Raw genomic sequence first — 21078 nt, forward strand, 5'->3', positions numbered from 1 at the left:
TGCGGAATGCGACTGAAACCCGTTGGCTTCCGAGCCGGTAGTGCTGGACTAATTTGAGGTGCTTCACGCATGGGACGGCTTGCTGGCGTTCTGGCTCGCTGACGGGAGCGAGGGCGAGGGCGAGGGCGAGGGGAGGGGGAGCAAGCAGCCCGGAAGAGGAAGAGGAGGGGTGCAATCCATGGAACGCCATCCGCTCCAGGCTTGGTGTGTGCTGCAGAAGCCATGCGCCACGCTAATTCAGGGCCGCGATCTGCGCTTGTGAATCATCTCAGTCGGCGATGACGATTCATCCCACCTCACGCAGCGCGTCCTTGGTTCCCGACGGCCACCTTAGGGTACCGACGGAGTATCCCTCGGGGATATCCCTCGGGGAAATCTTCTTTGTTTCCGCTGCGGTGCACAATACGTTACTAGCAAGATTACACCATGGTCCCAAGCCAGCGGGAGCGGGTATCCCCATTGTCTTCTTCCGCACGTCCGCGTCTTGCAACCAGTCCTTCGGGACGCGGCGGCGGCCCTGATTTCGGTGCAATCAGTGCTAGAACGGAGCGCCAGATAACTAAACCAAGTTAGCCAAGCGCACGTTGGACCCCGCTGGCACATAGCCTCCCAATCCACTATCAGGTAGTAAAGGGACAGACGGACGCTTGGGCCAAAGGTCGCAAGATCCCTGGTCGACCCAAGACGCCAAACCCTCCTCCAAGGCCAGGGGACCCTTTTGGCAGGCCGTGACCCCCAAACCCAAACCACGCCTCCCCACAACCTCACAGACCCCAAACTCCATCGCAGCGTGCTCCCCCTCCTCTTGCTCTCTCTTAAGCCGGCCCTGGACCCAGGGATCCATTCTCGGCGAAACCCGCCCCCCTTTTCTTGGTTTGGGGCGCTTTCGAACTTCGTCTCACGGTGGACCACGCAGCCCACCTCTTCGTGCCTGAAAGCAGCAACCAATTCACCTCATCGAGCACGACGGCTCGTGGCCCTTTTTTTTGTTCCCCTTTCTTTCCCACCGGTGGCATCGTCGTCGTAAACCGTCGTCCTTGTCGCTCACGAGACCCCTCCTCCGAAACTGCAGCCCCGAGCTGTCGAGTGAACGTTCCCATTGAACGTTATCGTCCTGTCTCATCTCGTGCCTGCCACTCGCTTATCCGGCACGCTGCCCCGCCCAGAGCGCACCTCTCTCGACCCTTCGGCTCCGAGGTAGCCTGACCGCCGAATCCTCGAGGAACAGCCACCACCGCGCAAAAGTTGTCCGTTATCCGCGAGGCTTCTCTTTCTCTCAACACACCGCGCCCGACGGACGGACCTCGTTTCGCGTCCTGCCGTTTCGTTTCCCGCTGTCCGGCCCCCCCCAAACGCCGATCGGTTTCGATCCGTACCGCCTGCGACTTGATCGGAACGTTGGACGCGATCCCGGCCGCCCAATAAGCCCAACCACGCGTGTGGCAAGACGCAAGACGGAATTCTATGGGTCGGTGACTGCATCCGCCGCGTCGGAAACTTCAAAAGACAGCCACTTGGATCGTTTTGGGCGGTGGGTAGTCATCAGCGACCATGGGCAACAGCCAGGGCAAGCCCGTCGATCTCGACGGCGAGGGTAAGTCTTGCCAGGCTTCTTCGGCTCCCTTCTTCTCTGCAAGCCTCGCCTGCTGACCACGGTGCCGCCAGTCAACCTGAACCACTTCCGTCTCCTGCGGGTCGTCGGTCGAGGTGCCTTCGGCAAGGTCCGCATCGTCGAGAGGAAAGACACAGGCCTGTCGTTTGCTCTCAAGTACATCCGCAAAGATGAAGGTAAGGCTCCTCGAAGCTCCGCCGAGCTGGCGCGCGCCAGAGAGCCAACAGCGGCTGACTCGTTGACACCCAGTCGTCCGCTCCGAGAGCGTCCGCAACATCATACGCGAAAGGCGAATGCTCGAGCACGTGAACCATCCCTTCATCTGCAACTTGCGGTACAGCTTCCAGGATATCGAGTACATGTACCTGGTCGTCGACCTCATGAGCGGCGGAGATCTGCGCTTCCACATCTCGAGGAAAACCTTCACCGAAGAGGCCGTGCGGTTCTGGATCTCGGAGCTGGGATGCGCCCTGCGGTATATCCACGGCCAGGGCATCATCCACCGCGACGTGAAGCCGGACAATGTGCTCCTCGACGCCGACGGGCACGTGCACCTGACAGACTTTGTATGGACAGCCCATCCTGCTGGAGATTCAGGGGAACAACAGCTGACCGGTCCGCTTTGCAGAATGTCGCGTCCGACATCGTACCCGGCAAGCTCCTGACGAGCAAGTCGGGCACGCTCGCGTACCTGGCGCCAGAAGTCTATGCAGGCAACGGGTACGACGTTCGTGCGGATTGGTGGTCCCTGGGAGTCTTGTTTTATGAGTGCATCTACAACAAGGTACGTCATGTGCTTCCCCCCCGGTGGTTCTAGCGTTGAGGGGGGTTTCGAGCGTCATGGCTAACGAACCCTCGCAGAGGCCATTCGAAGGCAACTCGGAGAACTCGCTCAGCCAGGTCATCCAACAGGCGCGGCCCAAATTCCCCGTCACCAACCCGCCGGTCTCCTTGCCCTGCATGTACGCCATCAGGGACGCCTTGGAGGCCGACCCGAAGAAGCGCCTTGGCCATACGTGGGAGAGCTTTACTCAGCACGAGTTCTTTGCGTGCATCGACTTTGTCGCCCTCGAACGCAAGGAGATCGAGCCCGTGTTCGTGCCGTCCTCGGAGAAGACCAACTTTGACGCGACGTACGACCTGGAGGAGCTGTTGCTGGAGGAGGCGCCGTTAGAGGCCCGCGCGCGCAAGCAGAAGCCCCGCGAGAGGTTAAAAGAGGACGCTACCGAGAAGGAGATTCGGGAGGACGAGCTGTATCGCATGATCGAGACCGAGTTCCGGCCGTTTGATTACACAGTCGCCGCCTACAAGAAGTATGTCCCGTTTCCCCCTCGTCCTTTTTTTTCTTTTTTTTTGGCGCATGCTAACAACGCATAGGATACAACAACAGCAGCAGCAGCAGCAACAAGCAAGCGGCAACGACTCAGAACAGCGCGTCCAAGGACAGGCCGTCACGACCGACGAAGCCACCCCGGCTCCCACCACCAACGGCACCTCCCCATCTCTCGACTCCAAATCCCATCAGAATCAGCAACGCCCACCAAGCAACCACTCGACCCGCCGCAGCAACAACCCTCCGGGACGGCCACCCCCGCTCCCTCCCTATCCGCAGCCCTACGCTCCCAACGCCCGCGCTGGGACAGGCCCCACGCGCGGTGGCCCTGCCGGCATGATCGTCGAGTCTCCCACCGGTGGTGTTCAGGTGACGCTCGACGGGGGAAGCAGCTGGAGCGATCTGGCACGGCAAGACGCGACGCTCCCTGCGGATGCCAGCGGGGCGAACAACGAGCTTGGCGCCGCCGGCGGTGCCGGCGGGAAGCACGAGGGCGGAGGCGGCGTGTTTGGGTTCTTGAGGGGGAAGAAGGGGAGGGGGAATAGTCCGAAACCGAAGGAGAGGGGCGTGTTGGGGAAGGAGGGAGCGCGGGTTATCTTGGGATGATGGGGAATCGGCGAGGGGTAATCTGTTATGATGAGCGGAAGAGGTGGGAAGTGCATTTGGGGGGAAATGAAGGGTGTTCATCTCTTTGGTTTCTTTTGTCGGAGGATGGATGGCATCTCGGGAGGGCAGGTCGGGAGGCGGATTTGATCGGTATACCGTGGTAGGTGTGATGGGTGTGCATATCATATCAGGTACATAACGCTTGTCTCTTTTCCTTGATTCCAGTCGCTGGCTGCGTTGCCTTTCTCGGTTGATTCATGGTACACATATATTTTGCATTTGTTTAGCTACCGTAATGGAGTGGTGAGGCCAATTCCAAGAGACGACAGGGTGGCTTTCGTAGGGGTGTGGAGGTATCCAAGGTACCTCGTACCTTGCCGCGAAAAGGCCGGACTTGTAGCTACCATCAGACTGGTCGAGGACGAACCACAGAGATGGCAACCTACCGAACAAGACGCATCAAAGCAGTTTGGTATGGAGTACTTGGGTACCATGCAGCGTCACGTTTCGTTACGAGAGTCATTGTTAAAGAGGCGTATTCTTACGCAATACGCTAGGCTGGGTGGGGCGGTACGGAAGTTGCCGATGCGCGCGCTAGGTCGCGTTTCCCCTTTGCTGCGACGACCGACAGCTGCAAAAGCTGGGCAGCGGAAACAAGAAGTTTTGGAGCTTGTTGACCCAAACGCAACCTTGACCTCCCTTCCATCATCAACCATTGCATCGCCGTCCAGCAACACCACACCACTCCGATACCTGATTCTGCCTGGCCAATCAGCGTATTGGAAACATTCCATCTCGATATGCCAACATCAACGTGTTAGCGCGCCGAAAAAAGAAATCGATTGTTTGACCGGCGGCGACACGCGCGCAGCCTGCGGTGCTGCTGCTGTGGTTGCTTCTTTTTTCGCCTGGCGTCTGCGATTTTCTATCTCTCTCTCTCTCCCTCTCCCCCTCACTCGATCGACGGACGTTTGCGAGAAGCAGCAAGCATATAGCCACGGGTTCTGAGCACCCTCCTCTCCTGCAAACTACCCTAAGTTTGCCATCGGCCTCATCGATCCATTCAGCGTCCCAATCCGCCAGCACGACCTCGGCCCTGCGGCTGCGACAAACGATCACAGGGCGGCCCACCGAAGGCGCGACCGCACCGCAATCGAACCGACGCCATTGACGTTGCTCTCTCTGACAATGTCTAACCGCCTGTTCCGTTTCGACATCCACCAAGACCCGTCCGCCCCCTCCACCCCCGAGCGCGGCGGCAGCCGAAACCTCTTCCGCGAAACCACCACCTCCAACAGCTCCACCACGCCCGCCGGCGCCCCGCCCTCGCGCCTCTTTGATAGCACCAACAGGCGGAGCCACGCCGACGACGAGGACGACTTTGGGGACTTGTCCACGGCCAGTTTCACCCCCGCCGGCGCGCCCTCGGCTAAGTACCTGGGCGGCTCCATCATGAGGGGGCTGGGATCGAGCAACAATCAGCCCGAGGGGTTGTTTACGGGTGGTGGTGTTGGTGGAGAAGGAGGAGGAGGAGGAGTAGGGGGAGGAGAGAAACCGAAGGGGCTGTTTACCAGCGGCGGGAGCTCTCAACCAATGGGGCTTTTCACAAGTGGCGAGGGCTCCCAGCCCAAGGGGTTGTTCACCAGCGGAGAGAGCTCTCAGCCCAAAGGTCTCTTTTCAGGGACAGGCGGGACCGGAACCGGAAACAGCGGGCTCTTTACCGGCATTGGTGGCGGTCTGGATTCCGCGGGCGGGTTCACCGGGACCGGCGACAGCAAGAACATATTCGCGGCGAGCATCAACAAGGGCCACAGCGCAAAGAAGAGCCCTCTGGCCAGGGCGCCCGTGCGAGGACCCCCGCGCACCCGGCAGCCGTCACGCCTCAGCAACGCCATCGCCGTCGACGACCAGAGCCCGCAGCCGCAGACCCGGACGTTTGGCGTGCCGCTTGACGAGGAGGGGGATAGCGAACCCGGCGGCGACGGCGGCGACGACGACGACGAGGGCGATATGTGGCTGGACATGCCATCCACCGCCGAGCAGGATCCCGAGGCGGAGAGAGACCCCAGCGAGCTGGGGTCCGACTTGATGATGATGGCGACGCCGGCGGCGCTCGAGCGTGTGCGCCGCGAGGCCGAGGACATCTACCGCGCCTCGTCGTTCCAGGCGGGCGGCCCGGCGAGGACCCGCGAGTTCCAGTATGCGGCCCTCGCCAAGGACGAGTACACGCGCATGGGCGCCGCGCCTCTCAGCGAGCCCCCGTACGTCATCCTCGGCACCGAGGACCTGCTCGCCAAGCTGTACGATGAAGGCGTCGGCGAGGGGGACGACGAGGAGAAGCTGGACGACACGCTCGCGTCGGTGGCGGCCAAGGCAGCCGCGCTCTGGAAGGGCTACGTCGACACGCTCCCGCTTCCCTCCGAAGACCGCGTCGCCACCATCGGTCCGGGGCCGGACACGACGCCTTTCGAGAAGGCTTGGTACCTGGCCAACTTGGTCCTTCAGATCCACCACACGCGCTGCGACGACGGCGGCCTGACGCGCACCGAGCCGCTCCCCGAGACGCTGTTCCGCTGGCTGAACGAGAACCACGACATGTACGGCAACCAGATCGACGAGATCCTGCGGTTCCGCCCCAGCCCGGCCTGCCACTCGCTCTTCTGGGCCGTCGTCTTCATGGCGCTGCTGCGCGGCCGCGTGGCCGATGCGGCCCGGCTGCTCAGCGAGGCCGGCTGGGCCCACGTCCGCCACGACCAGCGTGGAGAGCACATCTACACCTCCCGCGCCCTCGAGAACGTGCAGCGTGCCGTCGACCAGGCCATCAGGACCCTCGAGTCGTGCCCGGGCTACGACGGCAACTGGGACATCTGGAGCAGCGACTGGACCCTGTTCCGCGTGCGGGCCCAGGGCGCTCTCGAGCACCTCCGCCGCTTCGCCGAGGGCCGGGACAACGTCTTTGGCGAGTCGACGTCCTCGGCCCGCAGCAGCACCGCCGATCCCAGGCAGTCCATGGCCGGTCTGGCCCGTCGCGCCGAAAGCCAGGTGCCCTGGGAAATCTACGAGAAGCTGAACGTCTTGTTCGACATTGTCCTCGGCCAGGAGGACGCCATTCTGGGGGCCGCCCAGGACTGGCTCGAGGCCACCGTCGGCTTGTTTTGCTGGTGGGACGAGCGCCAGCCGCACCTGGACAGGAACAACTTCTCGGCGTCGCGGTCGCTGTCGCGGTCCCAAGCCCTGGTCCTCGCGTCCGAGGCTCACACCGCCGCCGCTGTCGCGGACACGGACAGCTACCTCGACCGGCTCGCGCGCAGCTTCCACATGGCGGTCGAGTCGGATTTTCATTTCGATTCGCAGAACCCCGTCGAGATCGGCATGGCGTGCGCGTTCGAGGGCAACGTCAAGGGCGTCATCGGCCTTCTCCGCAGCTGGTCCCTGCCCGTGGCCGCCGCCGTGGCCGAGATCGCCGCGCTCGGAAGGTGGCTGCCGCCGCACCAGCCGACGGGCGTGTACGCGCTCGAGGAGTTCGACGAGACCGACCTGGACCTGCTCGGCGTGGCCCCGCGCAACCCCGACGACGTGGACGGCATCAAGGACAGCACGCTGGTGCAATACGCGCAGGCCTTGGCGGAGTACGAGGGGCTGTCGGCGTCCAGGGAGGGATGGGAGCTGTCGATGGGCGTGTTCGGCCGCATGGACTCGCCCGAGAGATCGGAGGAGATGGTTAGGGATCTGGTCGAGCATCTGGTCCAGCACATGCATGTGGATTCGAGCGGCATGGTGGACCGCCTTTGGGGGATGCTCACCGAGCTGGGCATGGCCAATTTCGCTGAGGACACGGCCGAGGTGAGTGCTTACCCCTCCGGAGGCGTATGCAATACAAATCGATTCAGGACTAACCTCTAGGCCACAGACCTATGGCGATATCCTCGCCCGCGACTCCCACCGCTACGGCGAAGCCATGTGGTACTACGCCCTCGCGCACCGCCCGCACAAGGTCCGCGAGGTTATGAACCTGCTCATCTCGTACTCGCTCGTCCAGTCCACCGCCTTCCCTCCCGCCAACGAGCTGGACGACTACCTGCGTCGGCTGCTTACCGACCGCAAAAACACCCTCGAGCAGTGCGCAAGCCAGGATATGGAGGCGGCCGAGCTGCTGGGCAAGATGCTCAGCGGCTACGCCTCCCTGCGCCAGTTCTACGAGATCCGCGACAACGACGCCGCCCTGGCGCACGCGAGCCCGCACGAGCGTCGTCGCCAGGCCGCCACCGCGCTGGTCAGCGTCATCGCCAGCTCCGACGACAACATCCGCGGCGGCTTGCTCGATCAGACCCGCGATGGCATCGTCAGCGAGGATTTCCTGCTCGCCCTGCTCGGCGAGGCCTTGGTTTTCGTCTCCTCCGACCCGGACAGCAGCAGCAACAGCAGCAGCAGCAGCAACGCCACCACCGCCACCAACACCTACCAGGGTCAGCTGCTGGCAAACACTCCCGTCCTCACGCTGGACCAGATCGACATCCTTCTCAAATCCATCGAAGACCTCCAGGCCGTCAGCAGCCGCGTCTACACGGTCTGCGACGAGTTCTTGCAGGTCGTCCTCGCCTCGGCGCCGGGCGGGCTCAAGGGGTCTACGCCCGCCGACCTGCTTCGCAAGAGCACGGCGGGCGGCGGCAACGCGACGCTGGCGGGCAGCTCGCTGGTGGCGAGCCAGCTGCAGAAGTCGCTGAGCGGCGCGTCAGGGGCGCTGGGCAAGGCGGTGGCGGTGAAGAGGGGGTGGGACTGGAGGAAGGGGGTCGCGGCGAAGACGAAGGGAGAGGACATTTTGAAGAAGCTGAGGCTGGGGCTGGCGAGGGACCTGGCGGGGTTGTGGCTGGCGGAGGCGGATGATATCTCGTGGTAAATGCGCGGGATGTGATGCGACGGAAGCCGGCGTGGTTTCTTCAGGGGGTGTCGGTCGGAGAGGAGGGTGCCCAAGGTAATAATGCCTGCTGTGTTTGGTGGTGTATGTCTCTTGAACTCTTTGGACTTTCGGGGAAGATTGGGAATGAATCCATGGCTTATCAGGTCAGTCTCGGGGCCCGACGTTGGTTCGCTTTGTTCGCCGTGAGCCTTTTGACTCTTTGTGTTGATGTTGTTGTTGTTGTTGTTGTTGTTGTTGGTTGTTGATTTTGACGTTCCACTCACTGCACTCGGTCATCACCCAGGCCAAGCTTCTTCGGTACTACCTATGCGGGGGTGGACGGATGTGGAGAAGGTTTCAAGACGGGAGGTCGGGCTGACAAGAACGGCATTCTCGACTCAACCACCGCCCCGGGTCACACCCGAGCAAGACAACCCAGAAGCGCTTCTACTCTAGCCCCGTCAGAACCAGGAGAGCGTGCACCCACCATGGCGCCGTCCCCGCTCCCCCGCTACGTCTACAAGATCCTCCCGGAGGCGCCGCCGGACCCCATCCCCACGCCCTTCCCGCTCTCCGACCTCGACCAAAAGGACGGCTTCGTCCATCTCAGCTCCTCCTGGCAGGTTCGCTTCACCCATGCCCGCGGAGCTCGCCGCACGCCCGACGAGACAAAGAGAAACAAAAGAAAAAACGGGCCGCTAAGCAACCAGGAACCGAGCAGATCCCCATCACCGCGTCGCTCTACTTCGCGTCCCATCAGACCATCTACCTCCTCAAGCTGCGCCTCGCCAACTTTGATCCGGCCAGCGTGCGCTGGGACGAGGGCGGGCCCGAGAGCACGCCGAACGGGTGCCCGCACCTGTATGGGAACTTTGGCAGGGAGGACGTGGTGGAGGCGCGGGAGTTTCGGAGGGGGGAGGGTCAAGGGTGGAAGGAGGTTTTGGAGGGAGAAGCGTGGCTGGAGTGAGCAGGTAGGAGGGTAGGTACCGAGAGGTCGTAGGTATTCGGTGGCAGAGTGATAGGAAGGTTTTGAAAAAGAAGAAAAAAAAAAAATAAAAAGCCATCATCATCATCATCCTTACCCATAAGGCGCTTGGTTGCCACCTCTCTAAGCTATCACTAGGTGCTCAGCTCCTGGGAGTGAGTGGCTTGAGTTTTTTTGCTCATGATAGCGAACCGTAAAGACGACAAATGTACTCCTTGAACATAGTAGATCTGATGCATGCATGGCTAGGGGGCGTTCTCTACGGGACTTCGCTTGGCTAGGCCAATGGCTTGTGCAACATGTCTGTTTTGTTCAGAGGCATGTAATCGGGAAGCGTTGTTGCGGCTCGGCGCGCCAAACTGGGCTCCGACGGCGTGCGTAGCAGCGTTTGGGGCGTTCAAGAGGAGGCGGCTAAGGATGGCGTGCTTGTTGGGGAGCGGATTTCCAGGTCGTTTTTTCTCCTCGAGGTGAAAGCATGGGTCCATGGATATCCATCCCACCCGGCGGCTATCCCGCCCGGTGGCCCAAGGGGATGGATGGGTTGTTGGTCGCCTGCTGGGAAGCCCAAGAAATCCACATCCAGAGGAAGCCGGTGGAGAAGCAGAGGAGCTGAAGACATAACGCCATCCTGATTACCTAGTTGGAGAGAGAGAGAGAAAGAAAAAGAAAGTCTGCATCACCCTTCAGCCTCCAGCCTCCAGCACGTGTCGAGAACTGCCGACGGGGCGGACGGAGGCCCGGGCCTTGGCGAGCGGGATGCCGTGAAATCACCGAAGGTGACAAGCAGACAATGCCGAAAGGAAGAAGGAAGAAGCAGGCAAGGCAAGCGTCGGCAAATGGAGCTGACCCCCCTTCGGAACGGGGACCCCACCTTTGCGTGGGCGCGCGCCTCCCCCCCCGAGGCTGGGACCCCATACCCTTCCAGGGAGGGGCAGGAGGGGCAGAAAGGAACCGGGGGAAGCTCCGATTTCATGACCTTCCCGGTTTCCCCCAATCCTGTTTGTCAATTCCTGTCAAGCCAACAAGCAAACAAACAAACAAGCAGAACGGCTCTGTTGTCCTGATTGACTTGCATCTTCGCAGACCATCCATCCTCCCCCTCTTCCACCCAAGATGTCTGACACGGCAGGAAAGGTGAGCGACAGAGAACCACAGAGGGCATCAAGCCAAGCTGCAGCCCCGCCATCCTCGTTTGCTCCCGGCCTTCTTTTGCTTCGGTCTCTTTCCGCCCGATGCTGATTTGATCCCTCCCCCCCCCCCCCCAGACCATCGTCTGCAAGGCCGCCATCGCCTGGGGCGCCGGCCAGCCGCTCAGCTACGAGGATGTCGAGGTTGCGCCCCCCAAGGCCCACGAGGTCCGCATCAAGATCCATTACACGGGTGTCTGCCACACAGGTAACGTCTGTCCCGGAGGAGGGGAGGGCCCGTGTATTTATCTACAGACGCGAGAGAGCACCTTGATGGCTGACCAGGGGGGCTCCCACCCTGCCACGCCACAGATGCCTACACGCTCTCCGGCAAGGACCCTGAGGGTGCGTTCCCCGTCATCCTGGGCCACGAGGGCGCTGGTATTGTCGAGTCGGTCGGCGAGGGCGTGACGAACGTCAAGCCCGGCGACCACGTCGTCGCGCTCTAGTACGAAGCCACCCCCCCGCTCCCCTCCCCACGTGTTCCTCCGATCCCACCGCGCCAGGGACCCCCAGGACCCCAGGACTCCAGGAACTGACGAGATGGGCTTTGCGACAGCACCCCCGAGTGCCGCGAATGCAAGTTCTGCAAGTCGGGCAAGACCAACCTCTGCGGCAAGATCCGCGCGACCCAGGGTCGCGGCGTCATGCCCGACGGCACCACCCGCTTCCGCGCCCGCGGCCAGGACATCCTGCACTTCATGGGCACCTCCACCTTCAGCCAGTACACGGTCGTCGCCGACATCTCGGTGGTGGCCGTCCAGCAGGACGCGCCCATGGACCGCACGTGCCTGCTCGGCTGCGGCATCACGACGGGCTACGGCGCCGCGCGCATCACGGCCAAGGTCGACCAGGGCAGCAACGTGGCCATCTTTGGCGCCGGGTGCGTCGGCCTGAGCGTCGTCCAGGGCGCCGTGGCGCAGGGCGCGAGCAAGATCATCGTGGTGGACGTGAACCCGGCCAAGGAGGAGTGGGCGCGCAAGTTTGGGGCGACCGACTTTGTCAACCCGGCGAAGCTGCCCGAGGGCAAGAGCGTGGTGGACACGCTCATCGAGATGACGGACGGCGGCTGCGACTACACCTTTGACTGCACCGGCAACGTCAGCGTCATGCGCGCCGCGCTCGAGTCGTGCCACAAGGGCTGGGGTGAGAGCATCATCATCGGCGTGGCCGCCGCTGGGCAGGAGATTTCGACGAGACGTGAGTTTTCTTTTCTTTTTTTTTTTCGTCTTTTTACCTTTTCTCGCCCAGGGGTGGCATGTGCTGACACGCCGCTTTTTTTTTTCTCGTAGCCTTCCAACTCGTCACGGGCCGCGTCTGGAAGGGCAGCGCGTTTGGCGGCGTCAAGGGCCGCACGCAGCTCCCGGGTCTCGTCACCGACTATCTCGAGGGCCGCCTCAAGGTGGACGAGTTCATCACGCACCGCAAGACCCTGGCCGAGATCAACGACGCCTTTGAGGTTATGAAGTCGGGCGACTGCATCCGCGCCGTGCTTGACATGCAATAAATGGGGGAGAGGGGGCCGGGGGCCAGGGGTGAAGGAACAGGTGGTTGTCAGTTGGGTCAGGTCAGTCCTATGGGGAGGAAAAATTGGCGGGAAGGAGGGGCGGATGTCTGCATCTCGTAGCTGTGAATAGGCCGGGAATCTCGAATAACTTTGCGACAACACAACGCATGGCCGAAGCCGGATGCTGCTGCATGCAGCGTGGACGGGGGGTCCAACCACTTGGCTGTCCCTTTGGTGTCGTTTCCCGTGCGAAACACATGCATCCAGAGAGAAAGCCGCGCGCTCAGCTATCGGGAAGAGGCGAGGTTTGTTGTTGTTGATGACCGGTTGTGCGCATGTTAAGTAACTCTGTAGGCGGGGTGGTGGCAAAGTTGATCGAGGGGGGGGGGGGGGTTGTTTTACCATGTCTCGTTGGCTACCACCGCGGAAACATAGGTCGCTCTTCTTACTCGTAGATGTGAGGATGCCCGACGACATGTGTGGTTCGTCCACCACCCTACTACCCTTTGCAGCCGCCAGGCCGTAATGCTTTCTCGGCACGTAGGGTAATACATATAGTTCCCTGTTTTCTTTTTCTCGGCGCCAGGTTGTTGGGTGTTGGGGATAGCAGGAGGGTCGGCGAAGGAATGTCTCTCTCTATCTCCCTCTGTCTGTCTGTCTGTCTGTCTCTCCGAGGCACGCAACCATGCGCGCCGGTTCATTGCGGCCAGGTGCGGGCAGGCAGGTCAGGTACATAATAAGATAGGTAGGTAGACACGCGGACGTTGCCTACCGAGTAAGTCGGCGGTGGACGGTTTGATGGATGGATTGTTGTCGGATTGTTGTTAGCTGGCCCAGATGGCCGGCCTTTTTTTTTTATTATTATTATTATTCTTTTCTTGCTACCTGCTTCCTCGTCGGAGGCGGCAGCGTAGGTACTTGCACTAGTATACTGTGTACTACAAGTACCTGAGTACCTGATCGCACTGGACCGAGACCCCGGACATGCCATCGATCTACCGTGCATCTTACTGTGTAACCCGGAACCTAGAAAGAGAAAGAGAGAGGTGGTAATCTACCTCGGTTCGATACCTAGATAGGTATAGGTGGGTAGGAGGGTAGGTAGGCAGACAGGTACTCTGTAATTACTTGCATTCTTCGTACCTGAGATGGCTTCGGAGGAGGAGGACGACGACGAGGAGGAGGGATGTTGCTGATAAGGGATGCCCCAGGGTACCTTATCTCGTCCGTTCGAGGTCAGACCTCGCAAGACGCTGGAGCCGTGTGAGTCCCCACCCGACACAGTGTCCAATCGGGCACCCCCGGGCCGGGTGGAGAGAGATCTCCAGTTGTCCCACGTCGCCGCAGGGCGGTTGCGCCGACCCTGGTCCCGTCCCCATCGTGCATTGCGTGCCTCGATATCTGCCTGACGAGGGAACCACCAACGGCCATGCCGCGCGCGCACGCCACCTACATAGGCCATCCTTGGGAGGTTTGCGGTTTTCTGCTGGGAGGCGCACGGAGTGGGTAGTGGGAGCTTACGGCAGCACGAGGTGGGCGGGGTTGCGTTGATCGCAACAAGAGCACCCTATGGACTGCTCGTTGCCGTTCTTGATGCTTCTCGAGAGGATGGTGAACGGAAAGGAGTCTCGTGGTGGAATCCCGGCGGCGCTGCCATGGCGTCGGTCGGCATGAGCGGTGTTGCGTCAGAGGACCCGTTTCTGGCACGAGCTTGGACGGGGGGCCCGCCGGGGGGGGGGGGGGGGCGCTCTGGTTGAGGAAATGGAGCCCCCAAAAGAGCCTCTCTGCAAGCTTTTTGCGCCTCCAGACGCTTCCGGCGTTGGCTGGGGGTTCCTGGAAGCCTTGTGTGCACTCTACATACCTAAGTTGGTCCTTTACGGTCCCGGACAGCCGTGCGCCGCCACCCAACCAAAAGGCCCAGGGGGGGGGGGGGGGGGGTGTGCTTGTGTGCCCAACCGAGTCATCGACGGCGCCTTGTTGCTTGCTCTCGTATGGGGAAAAAGGGAGAGAGAGCGAGAGACATACACAGAGAGAGAGAGGCGTCATTTGTGGTGACTCGCTTGCGAATGAGACGGGTCCCCTGGGCGTGAAGTCATGGACAGGATGAGACCTTTGCCGCCCGGTCGGCCTCGCCTCCGCCGCCCGGAACAGCGCCAGCGCCAGCGCCAGCGCCAGCACCCAACCTTGGGCCTTGTCCAAGACCTTCCACCCCGTTCCAGGTTCCAGTCTCTATACCCCGGACGTGGTGTAGCCCGTGTTTTTTTTGATGAGTTGGCCACCGGCACCAGGGATCACAACACCACGTGAGTCGCATGCCTTCTCTTGTCTCGTTGTCATTGCGCTCCCCTGCTCGCCCTGCTCGCCCTGCCACCTCCACCATGCCCGAAACCCGAGCCCGGCCCGGGCTCCCTTCTTTATAATCCCATGCGTCCGCCCTCGGGCTCTTCCCCTTGGACTTGATCCTTTTTTTTTTTCCTCCCCCTTCGCCAACAAGGCATCATCACTTGCTGCTTGCACGGCTTGCACTCGGCATCGTCCATCGACCCCCAAGGCCGTTCCTCTCTCTCCATCTACATCTCCATCTACATCGGCCCACCCACCGCTGTTCTACAAGCTCTCTCCTACCCACGCCACAGCCCAACCACCCACCCACCCCTCCCACGTACACACCGCCCCGGCTGTCAACATGGCCAAGAAGGTCAAGTGCTCGTTCGAGTCGTGCAAGTCGGCTGCCCAGCGCATCGTCGGCGACTGCAGCTTCTGCGACGGCCACTTTTGCAGCGCCCACCGCCTGCTCGAGGACCACAAGTGCCAGAACCTCGAAGACGTAAGTTGCCAGCTGCTGCTGTTGCCCCTTGCGTCCGAGTCCGAGGGGGAGGAGGGGGAGGGGCTGGAGGAGCCGGCCGCGCTATCATCGCTCTCCTCGTCTTCTTCTTCTTCGTCGTCGCCGGCGCGTCAGGACTGGTGGTGGCTAGCCGGCCTCTCGCCGGAGGTGTTGCCTGAAGACGTTTCCCTGGCTGACCTCGTCCGCACAGTGCAAACGCGAGGCGTTTGAGCAGAACCTCTCGCAGCTCAACAAGGAGAGGACCCAAGCCATCAAGACGATCTAAACAAGGAGCGTACAGCGTCGTACGCTCTCACGTCCCCGCCACCGCCGCCGCCGCCGTCGCCGGGTCTTTCGACATGCTGTCGTCATAGACCAGGGGAGAGGGGTTTTGCGCCAGGACGAAATAGACCTTGCGCCGCGGGGTGATGGGGAGGGGACGCCCGGCCGCAAGCTTCGGGACGCTCGGATCTCGTCGGGCAAAGGCCCCCCCTTCCTCCCAATGACGACAGCGGCCGATTTCGCGACCCGGCGACCCGGCGACTCGGCGACTCGGCGACCCGAGGCGACCGAATCCCGACGTATCTTACGCTACACCACCTCTTTTACACCTTCTTCCCTGCGCAACAACAAACCCAGCTGGTCGCGAAAACCGGAATGGCCGCTTTTCTCCCGGCCTCTTCCCCCCCTCCCCCAGCCAGCGCATATCGCAGCTCCGCCCTCCCGCATTCGTGCTCGGCAAGGTCTCGCTCACCCATTCATCATCTATCATCTCCGAAACACCAACTGCGGAGCGAAGCGACGATTCCGTTTTCGCGCACGCTACCCCTCCATCTTACGACATCATCTTATCGTCATCCTGGACCACACACCATGGCGAGGTAGCATCGGAGCTGCCGAGACGCCAGGAGTGGGAAGGAGATGACGGTCTTTGCCATTGTACATATTCCACATTGAATGATTCGGCGCGGCGTTTCGGTGGCGGATTTATTTTCACTTGTTTAGCTTTGGTTCTTCCCTCTCTCTTCTCTTCCCCTTTGCTTTTCATCAAGGGGCGTGAGAAAGGAGGAGAGGAGGGGAGAGGGAAGGGGAGGAGGGGAATATTCAGCAGTAGAGCGCTGAGTAAGGGGGGGTATTACATCCCATCCCTTCTCGCGAATAGCAAGATAACAATTCTCAACAAACTCGTTTCCAACGTCCTTGGTACTTGGTACAAGGTGCCTGATTTTTCATCGTGTAACCGCACAACATGTCAAAGAAGGGCAACCACCACGCCGATCGCGCATGGCGATCGCAACGAGATGATGTACTGTGTACACCGCCTGTAGATCCCTTCTCCGAGCTTTTGCGGCCTGAGCCCCAAAAAAGGGGGGGGGGAAAGGGGGCAACATCGAAAGTCGGGCCGCAATGGCGCAAACCACCACACGGTCTAGCCGCAGCCGCGGCAGTAGTTCCCACGAGCCCATGCGCTCGGCGAGCCGCCCGCCGGGATGAGGGCTCCTCCGATATCGTATCGCATGACTCGCTTCCCCGCGACCGCGCCAAGCCCTTGACAGCGCAGCGCCGCAGTTCCCGCCGCATCCTCAAGTGGAGCGCCGTTAAGGGGGGGGGGGGGGGTTTATCATGCTCCATTCCATTCCCCAGCGGATGAAAGGTGTCGGTGTCGTCCATTCGGGACCCGAAGCCGAAGCGGATCCCCCTCCCCCTCCACCCCCGAGTCGGCGATGGCGTGCATAACTAACCAATACCTTGTAGATACGGTGGTACGGAGTAACTACCCCCACCTAGGTAGGTGGTCTACTGTGTAGTTAGGGTCAGGTTACCTCCTGGTGGACGCTCTGTTGTGACTGTGCCTCGTCCATCTTACTATGTATCCAGAACGGCCCCGGTTGCGTGCCGTTGGAGCCGTCCGTGAATCCACCCTGGGAGCAACAGCCAAGAGGTTGTGCTTTCAGTGCAGAGCGCCCTAGTCCCGGCTGTAGACGTATTATCGATTATGTATATGTTTGTATAAAATATCCAGCATCTCGGACTCCCGTCCTACTTACAAACCACCGACGGCTGGTGATCATGTCGTCATCCGTCCACGTCCGCATCCTCCTCCTTCTTGATCTTCACCGTTCCCTCCGGCTGCGTCTTCTTCTCGTCCGCCTCTTCCTTGACCCCCTCGCGCCCCGCCGCCTCGTCCTCCTCCGCTTTCGCTTTCACCTTGGCTTCCTCCCCGTCCCCATCCAGCTCGCTCTCGGCCTTGACCTGCTCCGCCGCCTTCGCCTCGCGCTTGACCTCCCCGCCCTTTTCTCTTCTCCTCCTGCCCTCGTTCACCTTGGCCCGGTCCGCCGCCCGGCACAGCCCGCGGAGGCCCAGCTCGCAGTCCCCGCACCGCCGCCCCACGGGCAGGCACACCGCCTGCCCCAGGCCGACGAGCAGCCAGTTGATCTCCTTCCACCGGTCGCGGGGCAGCCAGCTCTCGAGCGCGGCGCGCGTCTCCTCGGGCGTCCGCGTCGGCCGGGGCCCGTTCCACCCCCACAGGTTCGTGATGCGGTGCACGTGCACGTCGACGCCGATCCCCTCGACCCGGTTCCAGCCGTGCTCGGCCGACATGCAGAGGTGGGCCATCTTGGGGCCGACCCCGGGCAGGGAGGTCAGCCCTTGGATGGTGGGGGGGATGTCGGAGCCGTAGTCGCGCCGGAGTATCTCGGCGGTTTGCTTGAGGTATCTGCGGTTGTGCGTGCGTGGGCGGAGGTTGTCATCATCAGCTTGCTTCTATTCCTCCTAGGTAGGTAGGTAGGCAGGTAGGTAGGTAGGTAGTTTGTAGCTTGAAAAGAGAAACAATAAAAGAAAAAAAAAGGAGGGGAGGAGACAAAAGACGTACTTTGTCTTGTTGTTGTGAAACCCAACCTTCCCAATCAGCTCGTTGAGCAGCTTCGGGTCCACGGCGAGCATGTTCTCGAGGTTCAGCCCGGGCGGCGCCCCCGCCTTGTACGGCGGCAGCTCGTTCTGCAGCCGCGCCATCGCCTCGGCGTTGACCGTGTCCTTGGTCTGGCTCGACAGCATCAGCGCCACCAGCGTTTGGAACCGCCGGTCGCGCGCGCTGGCGCCGCGCTGGGCGAGCCGCTCGCACCCCATCGTGTCGACGGCCGCGTTGGCCGCGGCGCCGTGCAGCCGCATCTCCTTGGCGACGGCGTACATCTCCTCCCAGTCGGTCGGGGGCGCGATGGTCACGGCGCCGGTGGCGGGTCGGTGGTTTTGCGGGCGGGCTTGCGGACGCGGCCGCGGCTGCGGGCGGGCGCCGTCGAGCCGGCGTCGGATTCTTCTTCGGGCTTTATCGTCGTCGTCGTCGTCGTCGTTGTCGTCGACGTCCTGCTCCCCCCTGCGACCCGCGCCCGAGAGGCGGGCTGCGCCGGCTGCGAGGCCCCATCCGCCGCGGCGGTCGTGCCGGCGCGCTTGCGCTTGCGCGTCACGGCGGTGACGGCGTCCTCAATGTCGGGCCCGAGGCCAGCGCCGCGTCGGCGACGGCATTCTTGCCGGCGCGCTCCTCGTCGGTCGAGGCGGCGAGGCGCGCGAGGCTGGAGCGGGTCAAGCGGCGCGACGTGGCGGCCGTCGTGCTCGTCGCCGCGTCAAAGTACTTGGACGTTTGGCCGGCGAGGCGCGAGGATCGCGTCATCCTGAACATGCGGGGGAAAAGGGAAAAAGAACGGAAACGGGCGATCTCGGGTCCGGGGGGGTTGGGATCAGCTAATTACAAGGTCGAGCGACGGATGCGACGAACCCGTTCCACGAGGACCCCTTCGCCCTGCTTGCGTCTTCAGCATCTCGGTGGATCTCGCCCAGACTGTCGGGTCACCAAGTGCCGGGGTTGGAAATTGCGCCGCCATCATTGGCCGGCGTTGCAGTGTAAGCGGAGCCAACGTTCTCGATGTCTTGGCAACTCACCAATATTCATCGAGAGCACGAAGAGCACGACGGAGATGAGACAACTGACGCACATCAACAGAGGAAAAAGTGGACTTGGGTACTACACCAAGAGAATGAATTGATTGTATGAGTTGCAACATACACGGAAGATAACACACATCTAGATACACAACCAAGAAGTTTTGGAAACCTCGCAGGCTCCATGGGAATGCAAGCCTTCCTCCCTCCCAAACCCAACCCGCTCTAAACAAACGCCTCTGCTATGTCTACATACAGCAATCCAAGCCCTCAACGCCAGCTCGCCGTTGAGCCATTGAAAAGAAAAAAAAAAATTCAAACCAGAAACTCCTCCGTGACCCAGTGCTTCAGCACCACGTTCCCCTCCTCAAACCCCTTCTTGTTCATGCGCACGATGATGGCCGCATGGCTGTGCCGGTGCTTGCGGATCCACACGGGATACTTGCGCCACCCGAGGCCGTCGAGCGCCTGGATGGCGGCAAACTGGTACGGCGCGAGCGCCAACGTCGCGAACGGCCCGTCGTGGTGGCCGCGCGACGCCTTCCTCTCGAGGGCGAGGATCTCGCGGTCCGCCGCCGAGGCGTCACTCTTGTCATCATCATCGTCGTCGTCGTCCTTGCTTACTGCCGCCACCGCTTCCTGCTCCCCGTTTCCGCTGCAAGCCCTCCTCTCCCCATCCACCGAGGTGTTCTCGCTTCGGTCGTCCATCCCGGCCTCAGCCTCGTCCCCGCTGCTGCTTCTGCTGCTGCTTCTGCTGCCGCCGCTGCCGCTGCTGCTGACGAGGTACTCGTGCTCCTGCGCGCTGTTCAGGTTCTCGTAGGTGTGCTCCACGGCCTCGCGGAGGTCGCGGATCCACAGGTCCAGCCGGCGAAACTCGTCCACGGGCACGCCGGCCAGGCCGCTCTCGTGCAGCTTGACGCGGCGCGCCGACCGCACCGTCTGCACGGCCGAGTTGACCAGGAACGCGACCAGGCCGAGCGGGATGAAGACGGTGAGCGCGAGCACGAGGGGCACCCGCCGCGCCCAGCGGCCCGCCCGCGCGGCCAGCGGCTCGGGACCGGCCGGCGCCGCCGCCGGCGCCGGCGCGACCGGGTCGTCCGGGTCGAGGATCACGTCGTCGTACCCCGGCAGGAAGCGCACCTGGACCTTGGCGAGGTCGGCGTAAGGGTCCGTCTTGGTGATGCAGGTCGTGTAGTAGGTGGCGCTGCGGTCGTTGACGATGTTGCTGTAGAGGGTGCGGCGCCGGAAGCGGGCGAGGCCGCGGAGGAAGATGGAGCCCGGGTCGGCGAGCACGGCCAGCAGCGGCTTGCCCGTGTCGCGGAACCGGTCGATGCCGAAGAGCTGCCGGCCCGACATGCAGAGGGTGCGCGCGCCCACGACGTTGAAGAGCTGGTTGGCGAGGCCCCGGAGCGGGGTCCGGACGCCGAGGAAGGGGCTGGCAAAGGCCGTGAAGCTCTGCCCCATGCCGCGTCAGCCTCTGCGTCCAGAACCAACAAAATTTCGAAGAAGAGAGAGAAAAAGAAAGAAGGAGGAACGCCGTACCATGCACTCGAGCTTGTCCAAGACCCCGCGCGCGTGGAGCAGGCCGATGGCATATCTCGCGACCAGCCCACCGAGGGAGTAGCCGACGATGCTGAGCTTGGTGATGTTGCCGCCACGGCTGTGGATCAGCTCGAGCTCTTCCTCGATCTCGAGGCACACGCGCTCGCCGCCGAGCTCGATGCCGTCGTAGGTGAAGGAGCCGCTGTTGCGCTTGGCCACGAGCAGGTAGACCTGGTCGCGGGCATACTGGGCACGCAGGGCCTTGGCGATATTCAGCATGTGGGATGGGTTGCCCCAGAGCTGAACGCAAGAAGTGCAGTTTTTGGTTAGCTCTCTGTCTGTTGTTTTGGGGGGGGGGACGGGGGGTGGTGCGGCTCATAGGAGTGTGGGCTGGTAGAAAATGCATCTTACCCCGTGCACCAGGACGCAGAGGTGGTCGGCCTCAACGCTGCCGCCTGTGTACTCCTCCATGGTGAACTTTGTTGCAGAATTGGCGACGGACTCAGGCCTCAGGGGGGTAAAAAAGGGGGGGTACTTTGGTCGAGATGGCTAGAAGTGCTCCGTATCCCCTTGGAAGATGCAAAAAAGAATGAGGGTGACGATTCTAAGGGTAAGGTCCAATGCGAGGCAGCTCAGGCGCTTCGTCAACCTT

At 61.9% G+C, this 21078-nt stretch overlaps 7 protein-coding genes across 7 annotated transcripts; 5 read left to right on the top strand and 2 right to left on the bottom strand.

The window, feature by feature from the left end:
• Nucleotides 1–1551: 1551 nt before the first annotated feature.
• Nucleotides 1552–3551, top strand: VTJ83DRAFT_7288 (uncharacterized protein; the record flags this gene model as incomplete). Its single annotated transcript, XM_071014093.1, has 6 exons — nt 1552–1594; nt 1666–1788; nt 1862–2178; nt 2241–2396; nt 2474–2925; nt 2990–3551. The coding sequence occupies 6 exons, from the start codon at nt 1552–1554 to the stop codon at nt 3549–3551; spliced, it is 1653 nt and encodes a 550-aa protein (XP_070863505.1).
• A 1188-nt stretch (nt 3552–4739) lies between these two features.
• On the top strand, nt 4740–8448 carry VTJ83DRAFT_7289 (uncharacterized protein; the record flags this gene model as incomplete). The annotated part of the gene is made up of 2 exons (XM_071014094.1): nt 4740–7394; nt 7462–8448. The coding sequence occupies 2 exons, from the start codon at nt 4740–4742 to the stop codon at nt 8446–8448; spliced, it is 3642 nt and encodes a 1213-aa protein (XP_070863506.1).
• Nucleotides 8449–8936: 488 nt separating this feature from the next.
• VTJ83DRAFT_7290 (uncharacterized protein) lies at nt 8937–9415 on the top strand (the record flags this gene model as incomplete). Its single annotated transcript, XM_071014096.1, has 2 exons — nt 8937–9071; nt 9170–9415. 2 exons carry the CDS (start codon nt 8937–8939, stop codon nt 9413–9415), a joined length of 381 nt encoding a protein of 126 aa, XP_070863507.1.
• Nucleotides 9416–10546: 1131 nt separating this feature from the next.
• VTJ83DRAFT_7291 (uncharacterized protein) lies at nt 10547–12127 on the top strand (the record flags this gene model as incomplete). The annotated part of the gene is made up of 5 exons (XM_071014097.1): nt 10547–10567; nt 10699–10828; nt 10933–11068; nt 11180–11820; nt 11913–12127. 5 exons carry the CDS (start codon nt 10547–10549, stop codon nt 12125–12127), a joined length of 1143 nt encoding a protein of 380 aa, XP_070863508.1.
• Nucleotides 12128–14813: 2686 nt separating this feature from the next.
• VTJ83DRAFT_7292 (uncharacterized protein) lies at nt 14814–15237 on the top strand (the record flags this gene model as incomplete). The annotated part of the gene is made up of 2 exons (XM_071014098.1): nt 14814–14954; nt 15163–15237. 2 exons carry the CDS (start codon nt 14814–14816, stop codon nt 15235–15237), a joined length of 216 nt encoding a protein of 71 aa, XP_070863509.1.
• Nucleotides 15238–17027: 1790 nt separating this feature from the next.
• VTJ83DRAFT_7293 (uncharacterized protein) lies at nt 17028–18624 on the bottom strand (the record flags this gene model as incomplete). Its single annotated transcript, XM_071014099.1, has 3 exons — nt 17028–17667; nt 17824–18321; nt 18422–18624. The coding sequence occupies 3 exons, from the start codon at nt 18622–18624 to the stop codon at nt 17028–17030; spliced, it is 1341 nt and encodes a 446-aa protein (XP_070863510.1).
• A 575-nt stretch (nt 18625–19199) lies between these two features.
• Nucleotides 19200–20897, bottom strand: VTJ83DRAFT_7294 (uncharacterized protein; the record flags this gene model as incomplete). Its single annotated transcript, XM_071014100.1, has 3 exons — nt 19200–20339; nt 20427–20726; nt 20838–20897. 3 exons carry the CDS (start codon nt 20895–20897, stop codon nt 19200–19202), a joined length of 1500 nt encoding a protein of 499 aa, XP_070863511.1.
• Between the last annotated feature and the right edge of the window lie 181 nt (nt 20898–21078).

This window comes from Remersonia thermophila, chromosome 7 (genome assembly GCF_042764415.1).
Source record: "Remersonia thermophila strain ATCC 22073 chromosome 7, whole genome shotgun sequence".
In the NCBI taxonomy this organism is placed as follows: domain Eukaryota; kingdom Fungi; phylum Ascomycota; class Sordariomycetes; order Sordariales; family Chaetomiaceae; genus Remersonia; species Remersonia thermophila.